General features: G+C 52.3%; 1 protein-coding gene across 3 annotated transcripts in view; it reads left to right on the forward strand.

Annotated features, from left to right (window-relative positions):
* Padi4 (peptidyl arginine deiminase 4) overlaps positions 1-18,495 on the forward strand; it is a 28,669-nt gene extending 10,174 nt beyond the window's left edge. For 2 of the 3 annotated variants that reach the window (XM_034502977.2, XM_076933854.1), the window contains 13 exons: positions 870-937; positions 2,425-2,542; positions 4,107-4,232; positions 5,806-5,984; positions 6,078-6,181; positions 6,388-6,499; positions 7,464-7,571; positions 11,900-12,054; positions 13,611-13,755; positions 13,878-13,980; positions 15,856-15,923; positions 16,146-16,286; positions 17,952-18,495. In XM_034502977.2, coding sequence (XP_034358868.1) covers positions 870-937; positions 2,425-2,542; positions 4,107-4,232; positions 5,806-5,984; positions 6,078-6,181; positions 6,388-6,499; positions 7,464-7,571; positions 11,900-12,054; positions 13,611-13,755; positions 13,878-13,980; positions 15,856-15,923; positions 16,146-16,286; positions 17,952-18,185 — 1,661 coding nt within the window. In that variant the 3' untranslated portion in view covers positions 18,186-18,495. Of the gene's footprint in view, positions 1-869; positions 938-2,424; positions 2,543-4,106; positions 4,233-5,805; positions 5,985-6,077; positions 6,182-6,387; positions 6,500-7,463; positions 7,572-11,899; positions 12,055-13,610; positions 13,808-13,877; positions 13,981-15,855; positions 15,924-16,145; positions 16,287-17,951 lie in introns of those variants that run through there. The other variant, XM_076933855.1, reaches the window with a different exon arrangement.
* Positions 18,496-18,873: the final 378 nt, after the last annotated feature.

Consider the following 18,873-nt stretch of genomic DNA (forward strand, 5'->3'; position numbering starts at 1 on the left):
CTTCTGGTCTCCACGAGCAACCACACTGTTACTCCTCACCACACACACAAAATTCAAAACAAAAATTATATTTTTTAAAAAATCCATTCTTGAAAAAAATTTGTTTAAAAAAAATCCATTCTTAGGGGCTGGAGAGATGGATTGCTCAGTGGTTAAGAGCACTGGTTGCTCTTCCAGAAGATCTGGGTTCAATTCCTAGCACCCACATGACAATTCATAACTGTCTATAACCTGGTCCCAGGGGATTTGACACCCTCCCACAGACATACATGCAGGTAAAACACCAATGCACTTTTTAAAAAAAAAAAAATCACTTAAAAATTTATTCTTAGGATCACAGAGTTTATGAGCCTGAGGCTAGCCTGGACAACAGAGAGAGACCTTTTATCTAAGTTTTTAAAACTTAAGTTAATGAGGTCTGAACCTGAACAGCACAGCCTTTTTAATTAAGTGTGTATTAAATATGTATCTAGTGTGTGAAACCTCCAGGTTTCATTTCATTGATGGATTGCATTCATGAGTATACTTTTAAATTAAATGAAGCTCACTCCAGTGCCACACACTGGATGGAGATGTCACATTTAATCCTCACAATAACCCAGTGAGCTTGGCCCCACGATCCCATTTCACAGATTACGAAACTGAGTGAGCTGGCAGGGCATGTGGAGACTCCACTGGGGTGGCTGGAACTTCTTTGGCGTCACAGCCATGGCCCCCAAAGAGCACAGTGTTTGGAAATCCTAGCTCTGCCCTCTGAATTGAGGTGCGACTTCTCGGAGACAAATGGGGACCTCTCAGGGGAGACCTGTCAGGGCCACTCTGGGAGCCTCAGGCCTCACCCTTACTAGATCTCCTCTCTCGGATTTCAGAATTGTCCCTGAGTGCAGATGTCACCCGCACTGGCAAAGTAAAGCCGGCCCAGGCCAGGCAGGATCAGGTGAGGCTCAAACGTCTGTCAATAGTCGCTTCGTGACCACTGTGCTTTCCTGTGGCGCCCCCTTGTGGTGATGAGCTGAACAGTGTCACCTCGCCAGAGTTTCATGTGAACTTGTAAGAAGTAACCCTTCCCAGTCTGGCCCTGATGGACAGGTCTCCCCCAGGCGTGGGAGCTTGACCTATTGGCTTGTGTATGCTCCATCTCTTTTATGAGAGCATATTCATAGTCAACTGTAGGTTCAGAAATGGTGCTAGCCTTCGCGCTGGAATCTCTAGAGCCATTCAGGCAATAGAGAGAAAAATTACATAGATGGGTCTCAGCTATGGCTCAGAAATATTCCCCAGACCTTAGTGACTGGTAGATGCGTCCCCATGGAGCTATGGACAGGGGTGGGGGATGATGGAGAAAGGACGAGAGATGGGGTGGAGGGAGAGGCGTGGCGGGGAGCATGGTTGGTCAGGGTGCAAAAAGGGCCCTATCAGCGATCACACTGTCAACCTAGGGTCTGTGGGTGAACTCCAGAATGTCCCTGCAACTTCAGAACCGGCCACATGATTTTCTGTTTGAGGCTAGTATACACGTTTGCAGGATTCAAATGATTGGCTCCTTTACGGGGTACATCAGCTGTAGGAGAACAGGCTGGACATAGTGGCACATGGCTTTAATCCCAGCATCTGGAGGGCAAGTGGATCTCTGAGTTCAAGGCCAGCCTGGTCTATGGAGCAAGTTCCAGGACAGGTAGGGCTATACAGAGAAACCCTGTCTCTAAAACAAAAACAACAAAAAAAAGCAGGAAGAGGGGAAAGTGTGGCTTAGAGTCGGCCTCGTGTTGAATTCCTCTGGTATCCTATAATCTACCATACTAGAGCTCTAAGGGTGGGCCAGCGTATTCCATCATAGGACAGGCGGTGCCTGGCACTAAGACTCACATTCACATCGGGAAGGAGTCCATGTGGATTGGAATCTTGGCGTTCTTACATATTTGTCTCTTTCTTTGCCAAGCCAACATTTTAAAAGGGCTTTTAAAGTGTATCTTACTATCGGGCTCCTTTATTTAAAAAAAAAACAAAAAACAAACAAAAACAAACAAACAAACAAAAAAACTCGGATGGAGGCTGGGATGTAGCTTAGTTGGTGGAGCTGGTGCCTAGCATGTTCGACGTCCTGGGTTCAGTGACCCGCACCACACAGACTGGATGTGGTGGGACAGGCCTGTGTCTCAGCTCTCAGAGGTGGGGGCAGGAGAATTAGAAGTTGAACTAGCCTTGGGTAGAGTAGATGCTGTCTTTAACAAATATACACATTCTGCATCTGGGGCAGATTTGGTTATGTTTGGAGCCATCAAAAATCCACTCTTTGGGCCATGAATTGCTGGATGAGAGAAAGCCAAAGTGGGGTGTGAGAGAAAACCAGTTGCTTGCCTCCCAAGGGCTGATGGGTTCTGAGAGCGTTCCCAACAGCGCCTTTTACCCTCTTGATGTTCCCAGAGCACCTGGACCTGGGGCCCAGGTGGCCATGGTGCCATCCTGTTGGTGAACTGTGACAAAGAGAACCCTGAAGCCTCCGAAATGGACTTTGAGGATGACAAAGTCTTAGACAACAAAGGTAAAGACGGAAGACCTTGGCCAGCTCCGGGGAGAAGGGCTTAGTTCTTCAACAAGGCCCGTTTGCCCGTGTGGTCTTGTCTTAGCCCCTGAATTTGGTTTGACAAAAGCATGTTTGTGTTAACATGTCCATGTTACAGAAGAAGGAGTAGAAAAGTGTCCCAAGAGAACCTACCAAAGTCACACCTCGGTCAGAAGAGACCAGTGTGGCCCCTGGAGCCCCAGGAGGCTCTGCTTTCCATGCTGGCCCCTGATCAGCCCACACATCTGTGCTTGGCTCAGATATGGGGCCCAAATCAAATAAAAAGGGGTGCTGGTCCCCAAATAATCATGCAAGACCCAAGCACCTAAAGGATGGGGAAACTGAGTCATAGAGAAGTTAAGCACACAGCTTGTGACTTACACAGCTACCCAGGTGCAGGGTGAGGCCCAGGGAGCCTGACACCTCCGTGGGTTTGAGAGTTTCGAGGATGGTGGCGGGGGGTGGGTCTCATGGATACTCATCCAGGATGCTGCTGGGGTAGCCTAGGGATGGAGGAGGTGACCTTCCCTTGGGGGGGGGGGTGCTAAGGAACTATAGCTGAGGGGCCAGGGCTGGAGCTTGCCCGGGAATCATAGGACTGTGTCTAATGTGTGCAGCTGGCCGGGGCCAGCCCCAGGGACATCCCTAAAGGACACTCATTGACCACGCCCTGTGGGCACACCCGAGGCTCCAGACAATACCTGCAGATATGTCATTTCATCTCTCCCCTTTGGCGCTCTCTGCCCCTGCTTACTGACAGAGAAACTGAGGCAGTAGGAACTGAAGGAAGTGCTCACCCAGATCCAGGTTGAGACCACACCCTTGTGTCCTTCACTGGGGTCCAGCCAGCAGCAGTGAGCACTGCCGTGTACCACTGTTCTGCGCGCTCTCTGTGCTCCGGGATTTGAGTTTCGGGGTCACAGCAAGAAACCAAATAGACACAGGCCGTGTTGTTCTGAGTTTCGATCCTTAATTCACCCTTTTGTTAAACGTTATAGATATGCTGAAGAGAACAGAGCCAGGGGCTGGCGAGATGGCTCAGTGGATAGGGGCATTTGCTACCAAGCCTGACGACCTGAGTTCGATCCCTGGGTCCAGCATGGTAGCAGACAAGAACTGGCTGCTACTGGCTGCTACAAATTGTCCTCTAACCTCCACACATGTACCACGTTGTGTTCAACACAGTGTGGGCTGGGGCGGGGCTGGGGCGGGGTTTGAGCGCCTGGGTGGGGCTGGGCGGGGCTGGGGCGGGGCTGGGGCGGGGCGGGGCTGGGCGTCTGCGCTCTCACCTTGCACAACTAAGACACCAGACCCTTAGTTGTGCAACTAAGACTCCAGACCCAATGTCCAGTGCTGCAAAACAAACAAGAATAGGTAGATGTAATAAACATTTGAAAAAATAAGCCATAAGCGGCCATTTTAAAAAGAGAAAAGAAAGCCAGGCTCCCATGTGATGGGGAATGGGGGAGTCTGGGCTCCACCAAGAGGCTCCTGGAGGGAGAAGGGCCCTGGGAATCATCATGGCACATGCTTCCTGTCTCAGACCTGCAGGACATGTCTCCAATGACCCTAAGCACAAAGACTCCCAAAGACTTCTTCGACAAATATCAGCTGGTTCTGCAGGTGCCCAAGACCAAGATGAACAAAGTGAGAGTCTTCCAGGCCACACGTGAGTCCGCTTGGCCTTCCCTGGCATCTCTGGCCCTGTGACACCATGTTCCTTTCTTGCCCTCACCAGATGGGGCACTGCCCTGTCCTGCTCCCCTTTGGCAAGGAGTTCCCAAAAGCTATGTGTGCTTGGTTCTGAGCACCAGGCACAGGGCTGTGAGGTGGGCACGTGCCTCAGTCCTCTGACCTCCAGAGGAGGTGACTTGAGCTTGTCTCAGTTGGGAAGAAGGGAATGACTTCTTCCCACCATCATCCACCCCAACTCCCTTCTCCCTCTCTTTTTCTTTTCTTTTTAAAGTACACTGTAGCTGTCTTCAGACACACCAGAAGAGCACCTCAGATCCCATTACAGATGGTTGTGAGCCACCATGTGGTTGCTGGGAATTGAACTCAGGACCTCTGGAAGAGCAATCAGTGCTCTTAACCACTGAGCCATCTCTCCAGTCCCACTCTCTCCTTTTCTCTATCTCCTCTCCCTTGATTCCTTCCTTTCTCTCTCCCCTCACCCCCTCTGTCCCTTCCTCTCTTTTTCTTCTCACACTCTCCCTCTCTCCCTCTTCTCTCTCCCTTTCTCCCCTCCCCCACTATGTGCCATGCCCCCACTTGCTGGGAAGTCTGCCATCCCGACTCTGGTAGCTATGCAGCTCCTTCTATCCAGGCAGTGCCAGCCTCAGTCCTGAGCACAGGGCCGTGGACAGCGTCTCTTTCCCATTCACTTTCATCCTGGTGGGATAGGAGGGGTGACAGGTTAATAATTAGGGACAGCAGTGTGGGGTGTGGAGCTGGGGGCAGAGAGGGGAAGGTCGGTCAGAGGAGACTGCACTCTGAGGAAGGTGCAAAGGCCCTGGGGTGGGAATGCGCCTGTGTGCTTGAGGGGCCAGAGAAGCCACTGTGAGGCATGCAAGTGGGGCGTGGATGCCCACGGGGAGGGCCGCGCACCCTGCACTGATGCCTTTGCTCTCCCAGGGGCAGAGGACCGCAGAGGGCTTTCTGAGGCTCAATCTCCTTCCCCTTCCTTGCAGCCTTAGACTAAAGTAACCATATGATACTTTATATTTGTGATGTATTACATGTATATGTAATATCTATCTATATTACATAATGCACATATAATGAATAACACATATGATATAGTATATGTGTCATACTTATTTACACGATAAACTGATGTCATCACTCTGTTCCCCCGTCTAGGCCTCATTACCCACACGAAACCCTCCCGTTTTCCTCTGTCACTACTTTAACTGGTGTCTCTTACAGATAATGGTCTTTGCTCCTCCCTAGTTGCCTAGGAGACAGTGTAGTGTGCTCGGGGACAAATGAATGCACCAGTCAATGAATGAATAAAAGAACTGTGCAAAGTTCGGAATGGTGCTGGCACCTGCTGTTCATTGCCTGGACCCCTCTCGTCAGGGAAACAAGGTCCCAACTGGAGCTTGAAAGTTCTCCCCCTAGACACCTCCAGGGGTGCCTGGGTGACACGCAGGGACTCTGGGAAGGCACCTCAGTACTGAGGAGAGGAGATCAGAGCCACGTTGGCACACTAGGCCTAAGCACACTTGGCCTCTGTCTAGGGGGCAAACTGCCGTCCAAGTACAAGGTAGTCCTGGGACCGCAGCAGTTCACCCACCGCCTGGAGCTGCCGGGCGGCCAGCACAGCACAGACTTCTATGTGGAAGGCCTTGCTTTCGCTGACGCCGACTTCAAGGGGCTCATTTCACTCACCATCTCCCTGCTGGACAAATCTAACCCGGTAGGCCTTGGCTTAGGGAGAGGGGGTGGGGGAGGGGAGGCAGGCATTGCACCCTGCCTGACGTGACAACCCTTTCCCGTCTCTCCCCTCCAGGAGCTTCCCGAGGCCCTGGTGTTCCAAGACAGTGTGACGTTTCGTGTGGCCCCCTGGATCATGACCCCCAACACGCAACCCCCCCAGGAGGTGTACGTGTGCAGGTGAAGCTCTGGAGGAGGGGTGTCTGCGTACATTAAGGAAAGCCCTGAATTCTGGGGCATTGCATTTTCTGGAAACAGAGAAACATAGGTCCTGCCCTCAGCCCCTGGAAGCCAGGATTGGCTCAGGGCGCCTGAGGGACAGACTGTTTGTTATCGGGTTGTTTTTTTTTTTAACCCCCGTGATGATGAGGTGTAATCTTCGTAAGGTTTTCTGACAATGAAGACTTCCTAAAGTCACTGGCTACTCTGACCAAGAAAGCCAAGTGCAAGCTGACTGTGTGCCCAGAGGAGGAGAATATGGAAGACCAGTGGATGCAGGTATGTGGTCCCATCTGCCGGAGGCCAAAGGACACACACACAGGCCTTGGGCTCTTGGGGCACAGCTCCAGCTTTGAGGCAATCCTTCCTGGGATGGACTGAGAAGAAGGAGCCTCAGGAGGTCCTAACACCAGGGAGGGGGAAGGGGAGGGTCAAGCGGAGAGTTCGTCTGATGGAGATGGTGAGCTCCCGGCTCCATGCCTATCCCTGGCTGCCATCTTGAGCCTCTACCCATGTCCCCTCAGCTGTCATCCATCTCCTCACCCAGAAACCAGTCCTGCCCATCAACGACCAGCATCAAGGCAGCTCCTCCATGTATGCCATCCCTCTGGTGGGACCGCGTCCCTCTCCCTGTCCACTAAGTCCCGCCCTTGTTGTCCCACCTCTGATGTAGGCTGGTCCCTGGGAAGCTTCACACAGGCTTCCATCTTTCACCAGGAAATGCCCAGGGGTTCCATCCCGCAACTTGTCATAGTGACTGTGTCTGTCCCCACCTCCACCCCACATAACTGCCAGAGGGTTAGGGTCCTCACTAGATTCATTTCTGAAACCCGTGCACCCACCTACAGGGCTGGGTGGGCTGTCTGCTCCTGTGAGATCCAGGAGGCTCCTCCCGACTGGGCTCAGTAAACGGCCTTCCCAGGGAAGCCTCTGCCTATCCGGGTATAATATTGGGAGCACTCTGGGTCCCCGCCTCAGCACCTCTAGTCAGCCCAACACTGGATGCTCACTGTCCTCCAGGAGAAGGCTCAAACAGTGCATCCCAGCCACAGCTCTGGGTTCCCCACAGAGTCAGGACCTCTGTCCTATTCATTTTCCCAGCAGGCCGTGCAGGACACAGGTCTGCCTGCATCCTCAGGGCCATTCGCTGGTGTTAAGGAGAATTTGATGGGGTGGGTCCACGGCACATCCCACATTGGGTGCCAAGACTGTGACACAGTCGCAGCCTCTCTGTATTCCCCAGGATGAAATGGAGATTGGCTACATCCAGGCCCCACACAAGACGCTGCCTGTGGTCTTTGACTCCCCGAGGGACAGAGGCCTGAAGGATTTCCCTGTCAAACGAGTCATGGTAGGAACCCTGTAGGCCTGGCCAACACCCAGCCATCTAGTTCCCCTTTCTCAAGCCATCTCCCCTCAGGCCACCCATTACCCTTGAGCAGCCTGGTCCTTAAAACTGAGATTCTGCTCCAGCGGGACTCAAGGGGCGGTGCTGGCTACCTCAGCTATTACTCTGACAAGATCTGGTTTCTCAGAGCCTCGCCCCACATGAGCTCAGTTGGTCTTTGAGATAACCTTGTGAAGGGCATCCTGGGCTACCTAAGAGTTCTTTTGCCACAAGGCAGGCGTTCCATCTCTTGGGCATGGTTTGTCCTTTGGGGGGGGCTGCACTGGGACTTCGGTGGGGGGTTCAGGATCAGCCAGACTTTGTCAGTCACAGTCATTCCATAGGGACTTTGAAGTGACATATTGGTGAGTCACACTGGACTGGACTGGCAGATGGATGCCAGCTCAGCCCAGGTCATCATCATAAATCAAAATAATAGTATACTTACTGAACCCACATGCCTTCAGCCATGGGCTGATTCTTCCACGGGCTCTGACTCATTCTGTGTAACAACCTTTGATAGAGATGATTTCAGTGGATCCATTTCACAGAAGGAGAAACTGAGGCTCAAGAGGGACATCATCAGTCCTCCCATGCTGCCTCTCTGCTATACAGGGAAGACCCTAGCCTGCACTGGGGCCTGGAACCCTCAGTCAAAGGAGGAACAAGCCATACAGCCATGCATAGTTTGCACTACAAGGAGAGAGACAATAGTCCACCCCATGCCAGAGGCTTGGACAGAAATGTTTGTCTCCTCAACAACTCCTTTTACTTCTTCCTGGTCAAACCCTGTGCCTTTGTCCATGTGCTGGCCAATGGTGGAAAAAGTTTATCCCTATCGGAGGTAGGGGCATCACCCAAGACCGTTGCCAAGTCTTTGTGCCCCTACTCCCCCACCCTGCCTGCAGTAGCTACATCTTACCACTTAGATATTCCAAAGGCCAACTTCCCTGCTGTGAAGCAGCCTCCCAGCATTCTGTTCTGTAACACAGGTCCTCAGCACAGGAGTCCCCCCTCTGCCTCATCCCACCTTGGATGGAAGGAGGCCGCAGCAGGTCCTTGGCTGGATACATGCCTCACTCAACTCTTCCTTGTGGAGAGTACCAGAGTAACAGGGAAACTGTCCCCAGAGTAACACCATGACTCCCTGACCCTAGGACCTTGGTATGTGCCATATGCCATCCCCTCTACCAGGAATGCACCTCCCTAAGTGGCACTAGCTGACTTTCAGCCTTCAGGTCTCAGCACCAATATCCTACCCAGCCTGGCTTCTCCTGATGCTGTCAGAGACTCACGTCAGTGTCACAGTTTGCTTCTCTGTTGCTGATAAAACATTCTGCTCAAAAGCAAGTTGGGGAAGACAGGGTTTATTTGGTTTATACTTCTACGCCACAGTCTGTCAGTGAGGGAAGTCGAGGCAGGAGCTGACGCAGAGGCCATGGAGAAACGCTGCTCACCGGCTTGCTCTCCCTGGCTTGCTCCGCCTGCCTTCAATAGGACCCAGGACCACCACCAGTCCACGGCTGGCACTGCAGTGGCAATCATTAATCAAGAAAATGTCCCATGAGCCTGGCAGTGGTGGCGCACGCCTTTAATCCCAGCACTTGGGAGGCAAAGGCAGGTGAATTTCTGAGTTTGAGGCCAGCCTGGTCTACAGAGTGAGTTCCAGGATAGCCAGGGGTCTCGGAAAAAAAGAAAGAAAGAAAGAAAGAAAGGAAGGAAGGAAGGAAGGAAGGAAGGAAGGAAGAAAGAAAGAAAGAAAAAAAGAAAGAAAGAAAGAAAGAAAGAAAGAAAGAAAGAAAGAAAGAAAGAAAGAAAAAGAAAATGCCCCAGGGTCCCTTGCCCGCAGGCCAATCTGATGGAGGTATTTTCTCAGTTGTGGTTTCTTTCTCTTGAGATGATCTTGTATCAAGCTGACAAAAACTAACCAGCCTTGTGTGCTGGACGGTCCCTGCTCATTTAAGGCAGAGAGTATTTTGTTACATTATCTCCAGCGCATTTGCTCACTTCTCTTCGTGGCCAGGATGTGGCGCTGTCCTGCTATTGCTGGATGTGAGCAGCCAGCCTGTGACCTGCGTGGTACTGTTCATTCAGTGAGAGGTTAAGAAATTTCACATCAACAGGCATGGTGCATCAGAAAGCCCAGAGCTAGGGAGGCAGAATCTGAGGCTATTCAGGGTTGTGTAGAAAACCTTGAAAAGGTTGAAAAAAATGAAAAGCCTGGCAGTAGTGGCGCATGCCTTTAATCCCAGCACTTGGGAGGCAGAGGCAGGCAGATTTCTGAGTTCGAGGCCAGCCTGGTCTACAGAGTGAGCTCCAGGACAGCCAGGAGTACACAGAGAAACCCTCTCTCAAAAAACAAACACAAACACACACACACACACACACACACACACACACACACAGAGAGAGAGAGAGAGAGAGAGAGAGAGAGAGAGAGAGAGAGAGAGAGAGAAACAGGAGAAGTAACTCCCCAGCTTCTCTTAGTTGTTTTTCTTTTTCTTTCTTTCTTTTTCTTTATAGACTGTGTCTTGCTGTATAGCCCTGGCCGGCCTGGAACTCATAGAAATCCACCTGTCTCTGTCTTCTGAGTGCTGGGACTAAAGGTGTGCGCCACCACACCCAGGCTTCTCTCCATCTTGAGAGAGCATTTGCTGCTCATATAGAGGACCGAGATTCAGTTCGCAGCACCACATAATGACCCATAACCCCCTGTGATTCTAGCTCGAGGAGAGATGAATCCCTCTTTGGGGCCCTGTGGACTCCAACAAACATATGGTGCATATAAACTCATGTGAGCACACACGTAAAATAATAGATACATAAATAACATTTTTAAAGATTTATTTCATTTATATGAGTACACTGTAGCTGTCTCAGACCCACCAGAAGAGGGCACCAGATCCCATTACAGATGGTTGTGAGCCACCGTGTGGTTGCTGGGAATTGAACTCAGGACCTCTGGAAGAGCAGTCAGTGCTCTTAACCGCTGAGCCATCTCTCCAACCCCATAAATAAAAAAATTCTAAAAGAAATAAGAGTTAAAACAAAATACTTCCATTAAAGCCATCCCAATGCTTCAGACAGCAAAGTCATTGAGACGCTGGCCTCGGTGGGACCATCAGTTTAGAATCTGAGAAATGGTCGATTTAGTAAGTCTTAAGTCATCGAGGGTGTGTCCTATCTATCGTTATAAAGAGATTAGATCCAGGGGCGAGCCAGAGTGGGAAGAGAACCGGACAGATGAGAGAGCAGTAGCCGCCTGTCGTCAGGCTCTGGGTGGCTCTACAAGACCAGGCCAGCAGGATTTTCTGGCCATCATGAAGGAGATGAGGGGAAGGTGGCCTTAAGGCTGTCCCCTGGTCCCCTGGGAAGAAAGGCCCACGGGAAGGCTGCAGGTTGAGGAGAGAAAGACTCCATAGCTCTCGGAGCAAGACAAGTGGGAAGGCAGGTGGGCACCAACATCTGTCTGATATCTGATGTCCAGTGTCTGGGGAAGCAGAGGTGGTGGAGTTGTGGCATGGGTGGTGAAATTCCATGGAATAGCAAGGCCACCCAGCCACCTGCTGACACCGGGAAATGAAGGAGGCACAGGTGGGAAAGGACCACAGTGGGAAAGCTGCACAAGGCACTGCAGGCAGTGCCATCCAGCACGAGGTGTTATTCTCTTGAGACACTTCCTCTGGGGCCTCAGTGATGGACCTAAGGCCACACTCTGGCAAGTGACATTCTGTGATAAGTGACTTGGGGGCCTCTGGAATGGCAGGAGGACAAGCCATTGCTATGTTAAGCCACTGCCTGGTAGTGATTTGAAGCAGCACCCACAAAGCTCACACTGGGGGTGACTGGTGTATCCTCTAGTGAGGACTAGAGAGACATAAAGCATCTGTAAAGCCATAAAACTCATTCTAGGCCAGGGTCAGGAGGGGGGCATGGTGTGAACCACAGTGCTGGCCACAGTGGTCACTTGGACTCCTGTCCCTCCTCAGACTGGCTGAAGGAGCCTTGTCTCTAGTCATCCCCTGTTCCCAACCTCTACAGAGAACAGAAAGAATGCTTTACGAGTCTGTTGCTCTGTGCAGGAGTTTTCTAAGCAGGCAGCTCCTGCTAGGGACCCAACAAGCCCCCATCACGTCTAAGAGCCACTGGCTCAATCCAACATCCCTTCCACACCGCAGAGTCTTCAGGTTCCTCTCTGGTACCCACAGAACTCCCTCCTGTGACCACCAGGGGTGCAGCCACCATTTCCACCCAGGGACAATCATTTTTCTCATTGTATCCTCCCATCTTAGGGTCCAAATTTTGGGTATGTGACCCGGAGGCCCTATTCAACAGAGGTCACTGGGCTGGATGCCTTTGGGAACCTGGAGGTGAGTCCCCCAGTCACTGTCAGAGGGAAGGAATACCCACTGGGCAGGATTCTCATCGGGAGCAGTGGTTACTCCAGGTAAGGAGAAGAACATGGGGGTGGCCAGGACCCATGTGCTTGGGTAGGGGACAGTGACAAAGGTCACAGTAAGGCCTCCGCTATGTCTGCCAAACCTAGGAGGTCAGCAAACATTGAGAGGCATCCACACAGAGCATAAGGGATCTCCAGAACCTACCTCTGCCCACTTATATGCCTTCAGTCGATGACTATTTACTGAGCACCTACTATGTGCCCTATGTGCCAGAAGCTGGGGATGGAGCAGTGAGTGTGACAGACAAGAGAAAGCAATCGAATAAGATAAAAGAGAACACAGAAGAGGTGTCCTGGCATAGGGAAGCGCATGGACAAATGTCCTGAGGCAGGAATGGAGGCCAGGGTGGCTGGGACAATCAAGGAAGGAGGAGGAGGAAGTAGAGGAGGAAGAGGAGGGGGAAAAGGAGAGAGGAAAGAGGGGAAAGAGGAGGAGGGGGAAAGGAAGAAGAGGAGGAGGGAGAAGAAGAGGAGGAGGAGGAAGAGCGAGAGGAAGACGAAAAGCCAACTCGTGTAAGAAGGCCTCACAGAGAAGACGAGGCTCAGGGAAGCGAAGGGACACTCCTGAGGCCACATAACAGACCTGACCAGCTCTGAAGCCCATGCTTCTCCATCACACAGGCATCTAGGCCGAGTCAGCGGGCAACACTTTCTGTAGTTCGACACTGATCCTATGTACCTCAGTGGCCGTGCCTCAGTTTCCCCCCACCCAAGGAAGCTGCAGTGACAAAGCCTAAATTGTTCAGATGTCAGTACCATGGATAGCCCAGGCTCCATGGTCCCTCCCCTAGGTGGGAGGAGCCTAGAGTCCTCTGCCAGGCCACCAACCCCAGACACCTCCCACGGCCACGCCTATTACGGCAACTTTTCCTGGGGCTATGGAAATAAGTTTCTGTTCTCCCAGATAAGATCTTGAGAACTGACCAAAATAACCATTCTTTCAATGTCCCGCTCAGGGGTGGGTGGGGCTTACACTGTGCATGGGTGAGGGTTACTGACAGGTGGGTGGGTGACCGTGAAGCATCATGAAGTCTCACCCCAACATAGATGACCCCCCCCTTCAGTCAACCTTCTCCCACACAGCTTCACTCTAGCACAGTGGTTCTCAATCTTCCTGATACTACGACCTCACGTTGTGGTGAGCCCTCCCCCCACTATAAAGTTATTCTTGTTGCTTCTTTATAATTTTGCTATACTTATGGGTCATAGTGGTAAATGTAAATACCTGTGTGTTCTGATGGTCTTAGGTGACCCCTGCGACAGTCAGTCAGCTCCAAGGGGGTCGCGACCCACAGGTTGAGAACCACTGCTCTAGCACCGAGTTCTTGGGATATTTGCATGTAACAATACACCATTATGGCAGAATCACTTACAGCTGGAAGGGGTGCAGGCAGGAGCTAGAATCCCACAGAAGGTCCAGCGACCCTCCCCAGTCCCTCCTTCTATGACGGGAGGTCAACGGATCTCAGGGCCACTTGGGAGCTGTCATTGTGTCTTTCGGTGATGTTGACGGCTGTCATAACTTCGTATCCCTGTGAGAGCAGCAGCGAGAGCCGGGACATGCACCAGGCCCTGCAGGATTTCCTGGGTGCCCAGCAGGTGCAGGCCCCCGTGAGGCTCTTCTCCGATTGGCTCTTTGTGGGTCACGTGGACGAGTTCTTGAGCTTCGTCCCAGCACCGGACAGGCAGGTGTGTGACCCTTCTGCCAGGGTCCAGAAACCAACCCTCCCTCTCTGTGGAGGTAGGAAGGTGATTGAAGGGACCCCGGGTGGGTGGCTAAGCAGTTCCCTGACTCCAGTGTTTCCCAGCAGGGCTTTCGGCTGCTGCTGTCCAGCCCCAGAGCTTGCTTCCAGCTGTTCCAGGAGCTACAGAGCCAGGGCCGCGGGGAGGCCCTACTGTTAGAAGGACTCAAGAGTAAGTTGACCATGGCTGGCGTCCTGTGTGGGCAGCTTCTGCTGTCTGCTGGCTCCACTGCTCCCTGAGATATTGTAGGGAACAGGGGGTTGTGTACCTACTATGTGCGGGGCATCATGCTCAGCACTGGGTCCCAAGCTCCCTAAGAGCTACCAAGACAACTGAAGGTATCTTTAGGATACCTGAGTCAAAGGCGGCGGCGGGGGGGGGGGGGGGGTTGGAGGAGTTGGGGGGGAGGGGATTGGGGTTGGTGAGGTGACAGATAAGGAAAATATTGCAGACAGGCAACTAAGAAAGCCCAGAGGCAGCTGTGACCAATCTGAATGAGTGAAGTCCATAGGATGGGATGTTTTCAGTAAATTCAGTAGGCAAGGGCCGGGGTCAGAGGCTCAAGAGTCTCTCTAAATATGTTTAAGCAAACCAGCGCCCATTTCCCACCCCCTACTCTGCTTGCTTTCTTTTCTTTCCTCTGTATTGCTGAGTTTGGGGTCTCATGCATGCCAGAGAATTGCTTTGTCACTGAGGTCACCCCTCCCCCCAGCCTCCTCCTCTCCTATCAGGATCTGGATCTGGGGCTCGGGGATGTAGTGCAAAGGGTAGCGTGCTTGCCAGGATTGTCCCTGGGTTCTATCCTCAGCACCCATAAACTGGATATGGTGATACACACCTTTAATCCCAGCACTCAGGAGGTTGGGGACCAGGAGTTCAAGGTCATCCTTGGCTACATAACAAATTTGAGGCTAGCCTGGGTTACATGAGAACCTGTTTTAAAAGTAAATATAGGAACTGCAGAGATGGCTCAGCCGTTAAGAGCTCTTGTCCTTCTTGCAGAGGGCCTGAGTTCGGGTCCCAACACTCACATGGTGGCTCTCAGTCACCTGTAACTCCAGTTCCAGGGGATCTGACACCTTCCTCAGGCACCAGGCACATGTGTGGCACACAATGTTTTATATACACATTAAAAATTAAAATAAAAGGGGCGGGAGAGATGGCTCAGTAGTTAAAAGCACTCAGTGTTCTTCCAGAGGACCCAGGTTCGAGTCCCAGCACCCACATGGCAGCTCACAACTGTCTATAACTCCAGTTCCTGGGGATGTGGCACCATCACTGTTATACATGCAAGCCAAACACCAATGCACATAAAATAAAAGTAAATCTAAAAAAATAAAAGTAATAATTAATAAATAGGCTCTGAGACCAAGAGTTAAAGCTTTGGGATTGGGAAAAAACAAAAAACAAAAACACAGACCACCAGGGAGCTCCTGAGTTCTAAGCCACTCCTGAGCCAGGAGTTGAATCAGGCTACATCACTCCCGAGCAGACCTGAGGCTCCTCCACCTGACCAGCCTTCCTCAAACAGCTCCCCTTTCCAGGTGGCCATTGTCACCTCCCAGGACATTGACATAGCAGTCTTGTTGATTGGTGCCGAGGCCACCACAGCTGGTGTGGCTGGATCAAGGGCTGGCATTGGAATGGGGGTTGTTGGCCTAGTTGGTTAACTCTGCCAGGATCCTGTCTCGGTCAGCAGCTTGTCTTCTCTGCCGCTTTGGGCTTTGTCCTGTTTGAAGCTGCCGCCTCCTCCGTTCGGTGGTCGCCTTCCTCATCCCCGGTCACATGAGGTTCAGTGGGGTCACCCAGCCGCCCCTACTGTTTGACTCTGTGCCAGTCCCGGAGTTGGTGGATGCTAAGTATTCTCATTAAAGACAACATTTCTCAAACCCCTTCTCCAAAACCAACGGGATCCCTTGGGAGATGGGGGCCTTTTGGAGAGCAAGTGAATCTTGAAACAGAATATATCCATTAAAGGAACAGGGGCACTGGAGGATAGCCTGCCTCCCGAGTTGGGGCCATCTTTTTCTCTCTTTCTCCACACAGGGAAAAAGCAGACAGTCAATGACATTCTATCCAGCCAGAAACTAAGAGACCAGAATGCCTATGTGGAGGTACTCAGCCTGGGTCCCTGATTAGCTGCATGGTGGAGGGGTGGGGCTCTCGGGCCTGCTCACAGTGCTACCAGCCCAAGGTCAAAAGCCCAGGTATGGGCAGAGCACAGGAGGGGAGCATGTGAGGTCCCTGGGAGCCTGAACCCCAGTTCTTACCACCGATCCCTGCTGCTATGCCACACTGTCTCCTCCCCTAATGCACCCCCTTGGGCTCCCTACCAGAGCTGTATTGACTGGAACCGTGAGGTGCTGAAGCGGGAGCTGGGCCTGGCGGAGGGTGACATCATTGACATCCCGCAGCTCTTCAGGCTTGTGGGGAACTCCAGAGGGAAACCGAAGGCCGAAGCCTTCTTCCCAAACATGGTAAGGAGGTGACAGCCACCACCCAACTTCCTCTGACTCAAATGACTTCCTAACCCACAGCACACAGCCAGGCCAGGCCTAAGGAAGGTCCAGGTGGCTCTTCCGTGTACCCTTTGAGGCTCGTGTACCCTTTGAGCCCACTCGGCACCCAGAGCCTCTTCTGAACCTCACATGACGTCAGGAGTGTTCTTTCTCATAGCCTTGCTTTCCAGAGGCAGGCTCAGAGATGTCAGGTCTCTAGCACAAAAACACACAGCAGGCAAGAGATGGTAAAGCCAGGGTCTGGTTTCAAAACCTGCTGCTTCTTGACTCCCATACAGGGTTCAGGGACCGACAGACACCGGCCATAGACAAAGTGTTTTGTGGTGGCATTCACTGCCAGGAAGGGAGCCCATGTGGAACAGGACCCAGGGCGGGGCCAGATTTGACTTTTGTTACTTACCTGTGACAGCCGCCATGTGTGTCTTCCCACCCCCCACTGCCTTTTTTAACCAGCCTCCTCCAGAGAACACCCGAATGCTGGGTGGAGAATTACCTAGATGTAAGGAGCCGGCCATGTTTCTCAGCGCAGTCACTCCCAAACTGGGCTCCCCAAAGCTCTGGGGTTCCCAGGCAGCAGCTCCAATCTGCCCATCGAGGTGTCTCTTCTATGTTTTGAAGACTCCATTGAGTAGGAAAACCTGTCTCCGTCTCTTCCTGAACAAGCATTGCCCCCCGAGGCCCAGGGATCACAGTTCACTTGCTGTGGCTTCTCAGTGAGCTTAAACAGCACATGGCCCTCTTCCCATAGAAGGCTTGTTAGGGGCAGAAACACTGTAAGCGTATGCTCACACGTGAGAGGAGGAGGCAGGAGAGTCTGGAGTTTAGAGTCAGCCTTGGCTACATAGTAGATTTGAAGTCCGTATGAGCTACAGGAGACCCAGTCACCAAAGCGAGATGTGTGGGCTGGAGGGATGGCTAAGCAGTCAGAGCCCAGGCTGCTCTTCTCAAGGACCCCAGTCCGATTCCTAACACTACACTGAATGCCCTCCAACCACCCGCAACCTCAGTCTAGAGAAGCTATTGACGTCTCCTGGATTCCTTTAGACACCCGCAAGCACCCGACAGACACAGACAAGAGTCAACATAAAACTCAAGGGTGGGGTATGGCCAGGTGTCCCAGTGGCTAAGAGCACTTGTGCTGTGTAACCCTGAGGGCCAGAGTTCGGATCCCAGCACCCCCATAACGAGCTGGGTGTCACCCACATGCCTGTAAATCCCTGCTCTGCGGGACGCGGAGACAGAAAAAACATCCGGGGCTTGCAGGCTTCTAGCCTAGTTGAGAAAAAGCAAGCTCAGGAAGAGAGATGGGGCTTTAAAGGAACACACGGGAGAGCAGCAGAGGACACAAGAGGCCTTCCTTGGCTCTGGATGCACCCACCCTACAAGACAGGCACAAACACTGGGAGGAGGGAGGGGCGGGGCGAGGGAGAGGGGAAGAAAGAGTGGGGGGAAGAGATCGAGGAAGGGGGAAGGGGAGGGAAGGAGAGGGGGGAGGGAAGGAGAGAGAGGAGGAGGGAGGGAAGGAGGTGAAAAGGGAATAAAGAAACAGCTTTAATCTATCAGACCTGTGGGTCCTACACTAGCGGCCCGTTTCCTCTGATCCGGGCCCCCACCTTCCCGCAGGTGAACATGCTGGTCCTCGGCAAGCACCTGGGCATCCCCAAGCCCTTCGGGCCCATCATCGACGGCCGCTGCTGCCTGGAGGAGAAGGTGCGCTCCCTGCTGGAGCCGCTGGGTCTGCACTGCACCTTCATCAACGACTTCTACACCTACCACCTGTACCACGGGGAGGTTCACTGTGGCACCAACGTGCGCAGGAAGCCTTTCGCCTTCAAGTGGTGGCACATGGTACCCTGAGTCACTGCCCCTGGCAGCCTCCCTCGAGGACTGTCCTGGCCAGAGGTGGCTGGCTCCCTGCAGTGAGGTGCAGCAAGAGATCTGGGGACGTTTGGGCTCCCCACCCCCGAGAGGCAGCCACCCCTCCCTGCTGTGACGTGCTTGCTTCACCCACATCTGGCTCCTTGCCCCATCTCTGTGTGTCCTAAAATGGTCCTTGCATAGCAAGCTCAGTTCTGCTTAGAGATGCCGCAATGAAGATGTGGGTTTGTATCTTTGTTTTACTGCCCCCCAGTCCCATCCTCTGTAAATAAAGCACATTGGAATCTATTTCAAAGCGCCAGTGGGGTGAGGAGCTTCGACTACGGCTGAGAGCTTTTGACTTATTTACTCTGATTGCTCTCTAGCTCTCTCTCTCTCTCTTTCTTTCTTTCTTTTTTTTTTTTTTTTTTTTTGTTTTGTTTTATTTTGTTTTGTTTTTCGAGACAGGGTTTCTCTGTTAGCCTTGGCTGTCCTGGAACTCACTCTGTAGACCAGGCTGTCCTCGAACTCAGAAATCCGCCTGCCTCTGCCTCCCAAGTGCTGGGATTAAAGGTGTGTGCCACCACTGCCTGGCACTCTCTTCTTTTTTTAAAGCAGTGCTCGAGACGGGGCCTAGGGCCTCATGGGTACTGGACAAGCTACATCCTCAGCCCTTAAAAATAAACTC

The sequence above is a fragment of the Arvicanthis niloticus genome, chromosome 5 (assembly GCF_011762505.2).
Source record: "Arvicanthis niloticus isolate mArvNil1 chromosome 5, mArvNil1.pat.X, whole genome shotgun sequence".
NCBI lineage: Eukaryota > Metazoa > Chordata > Mammalia > Rodentia > Muridae > Arvicanthis > Arvicanthis niloticus.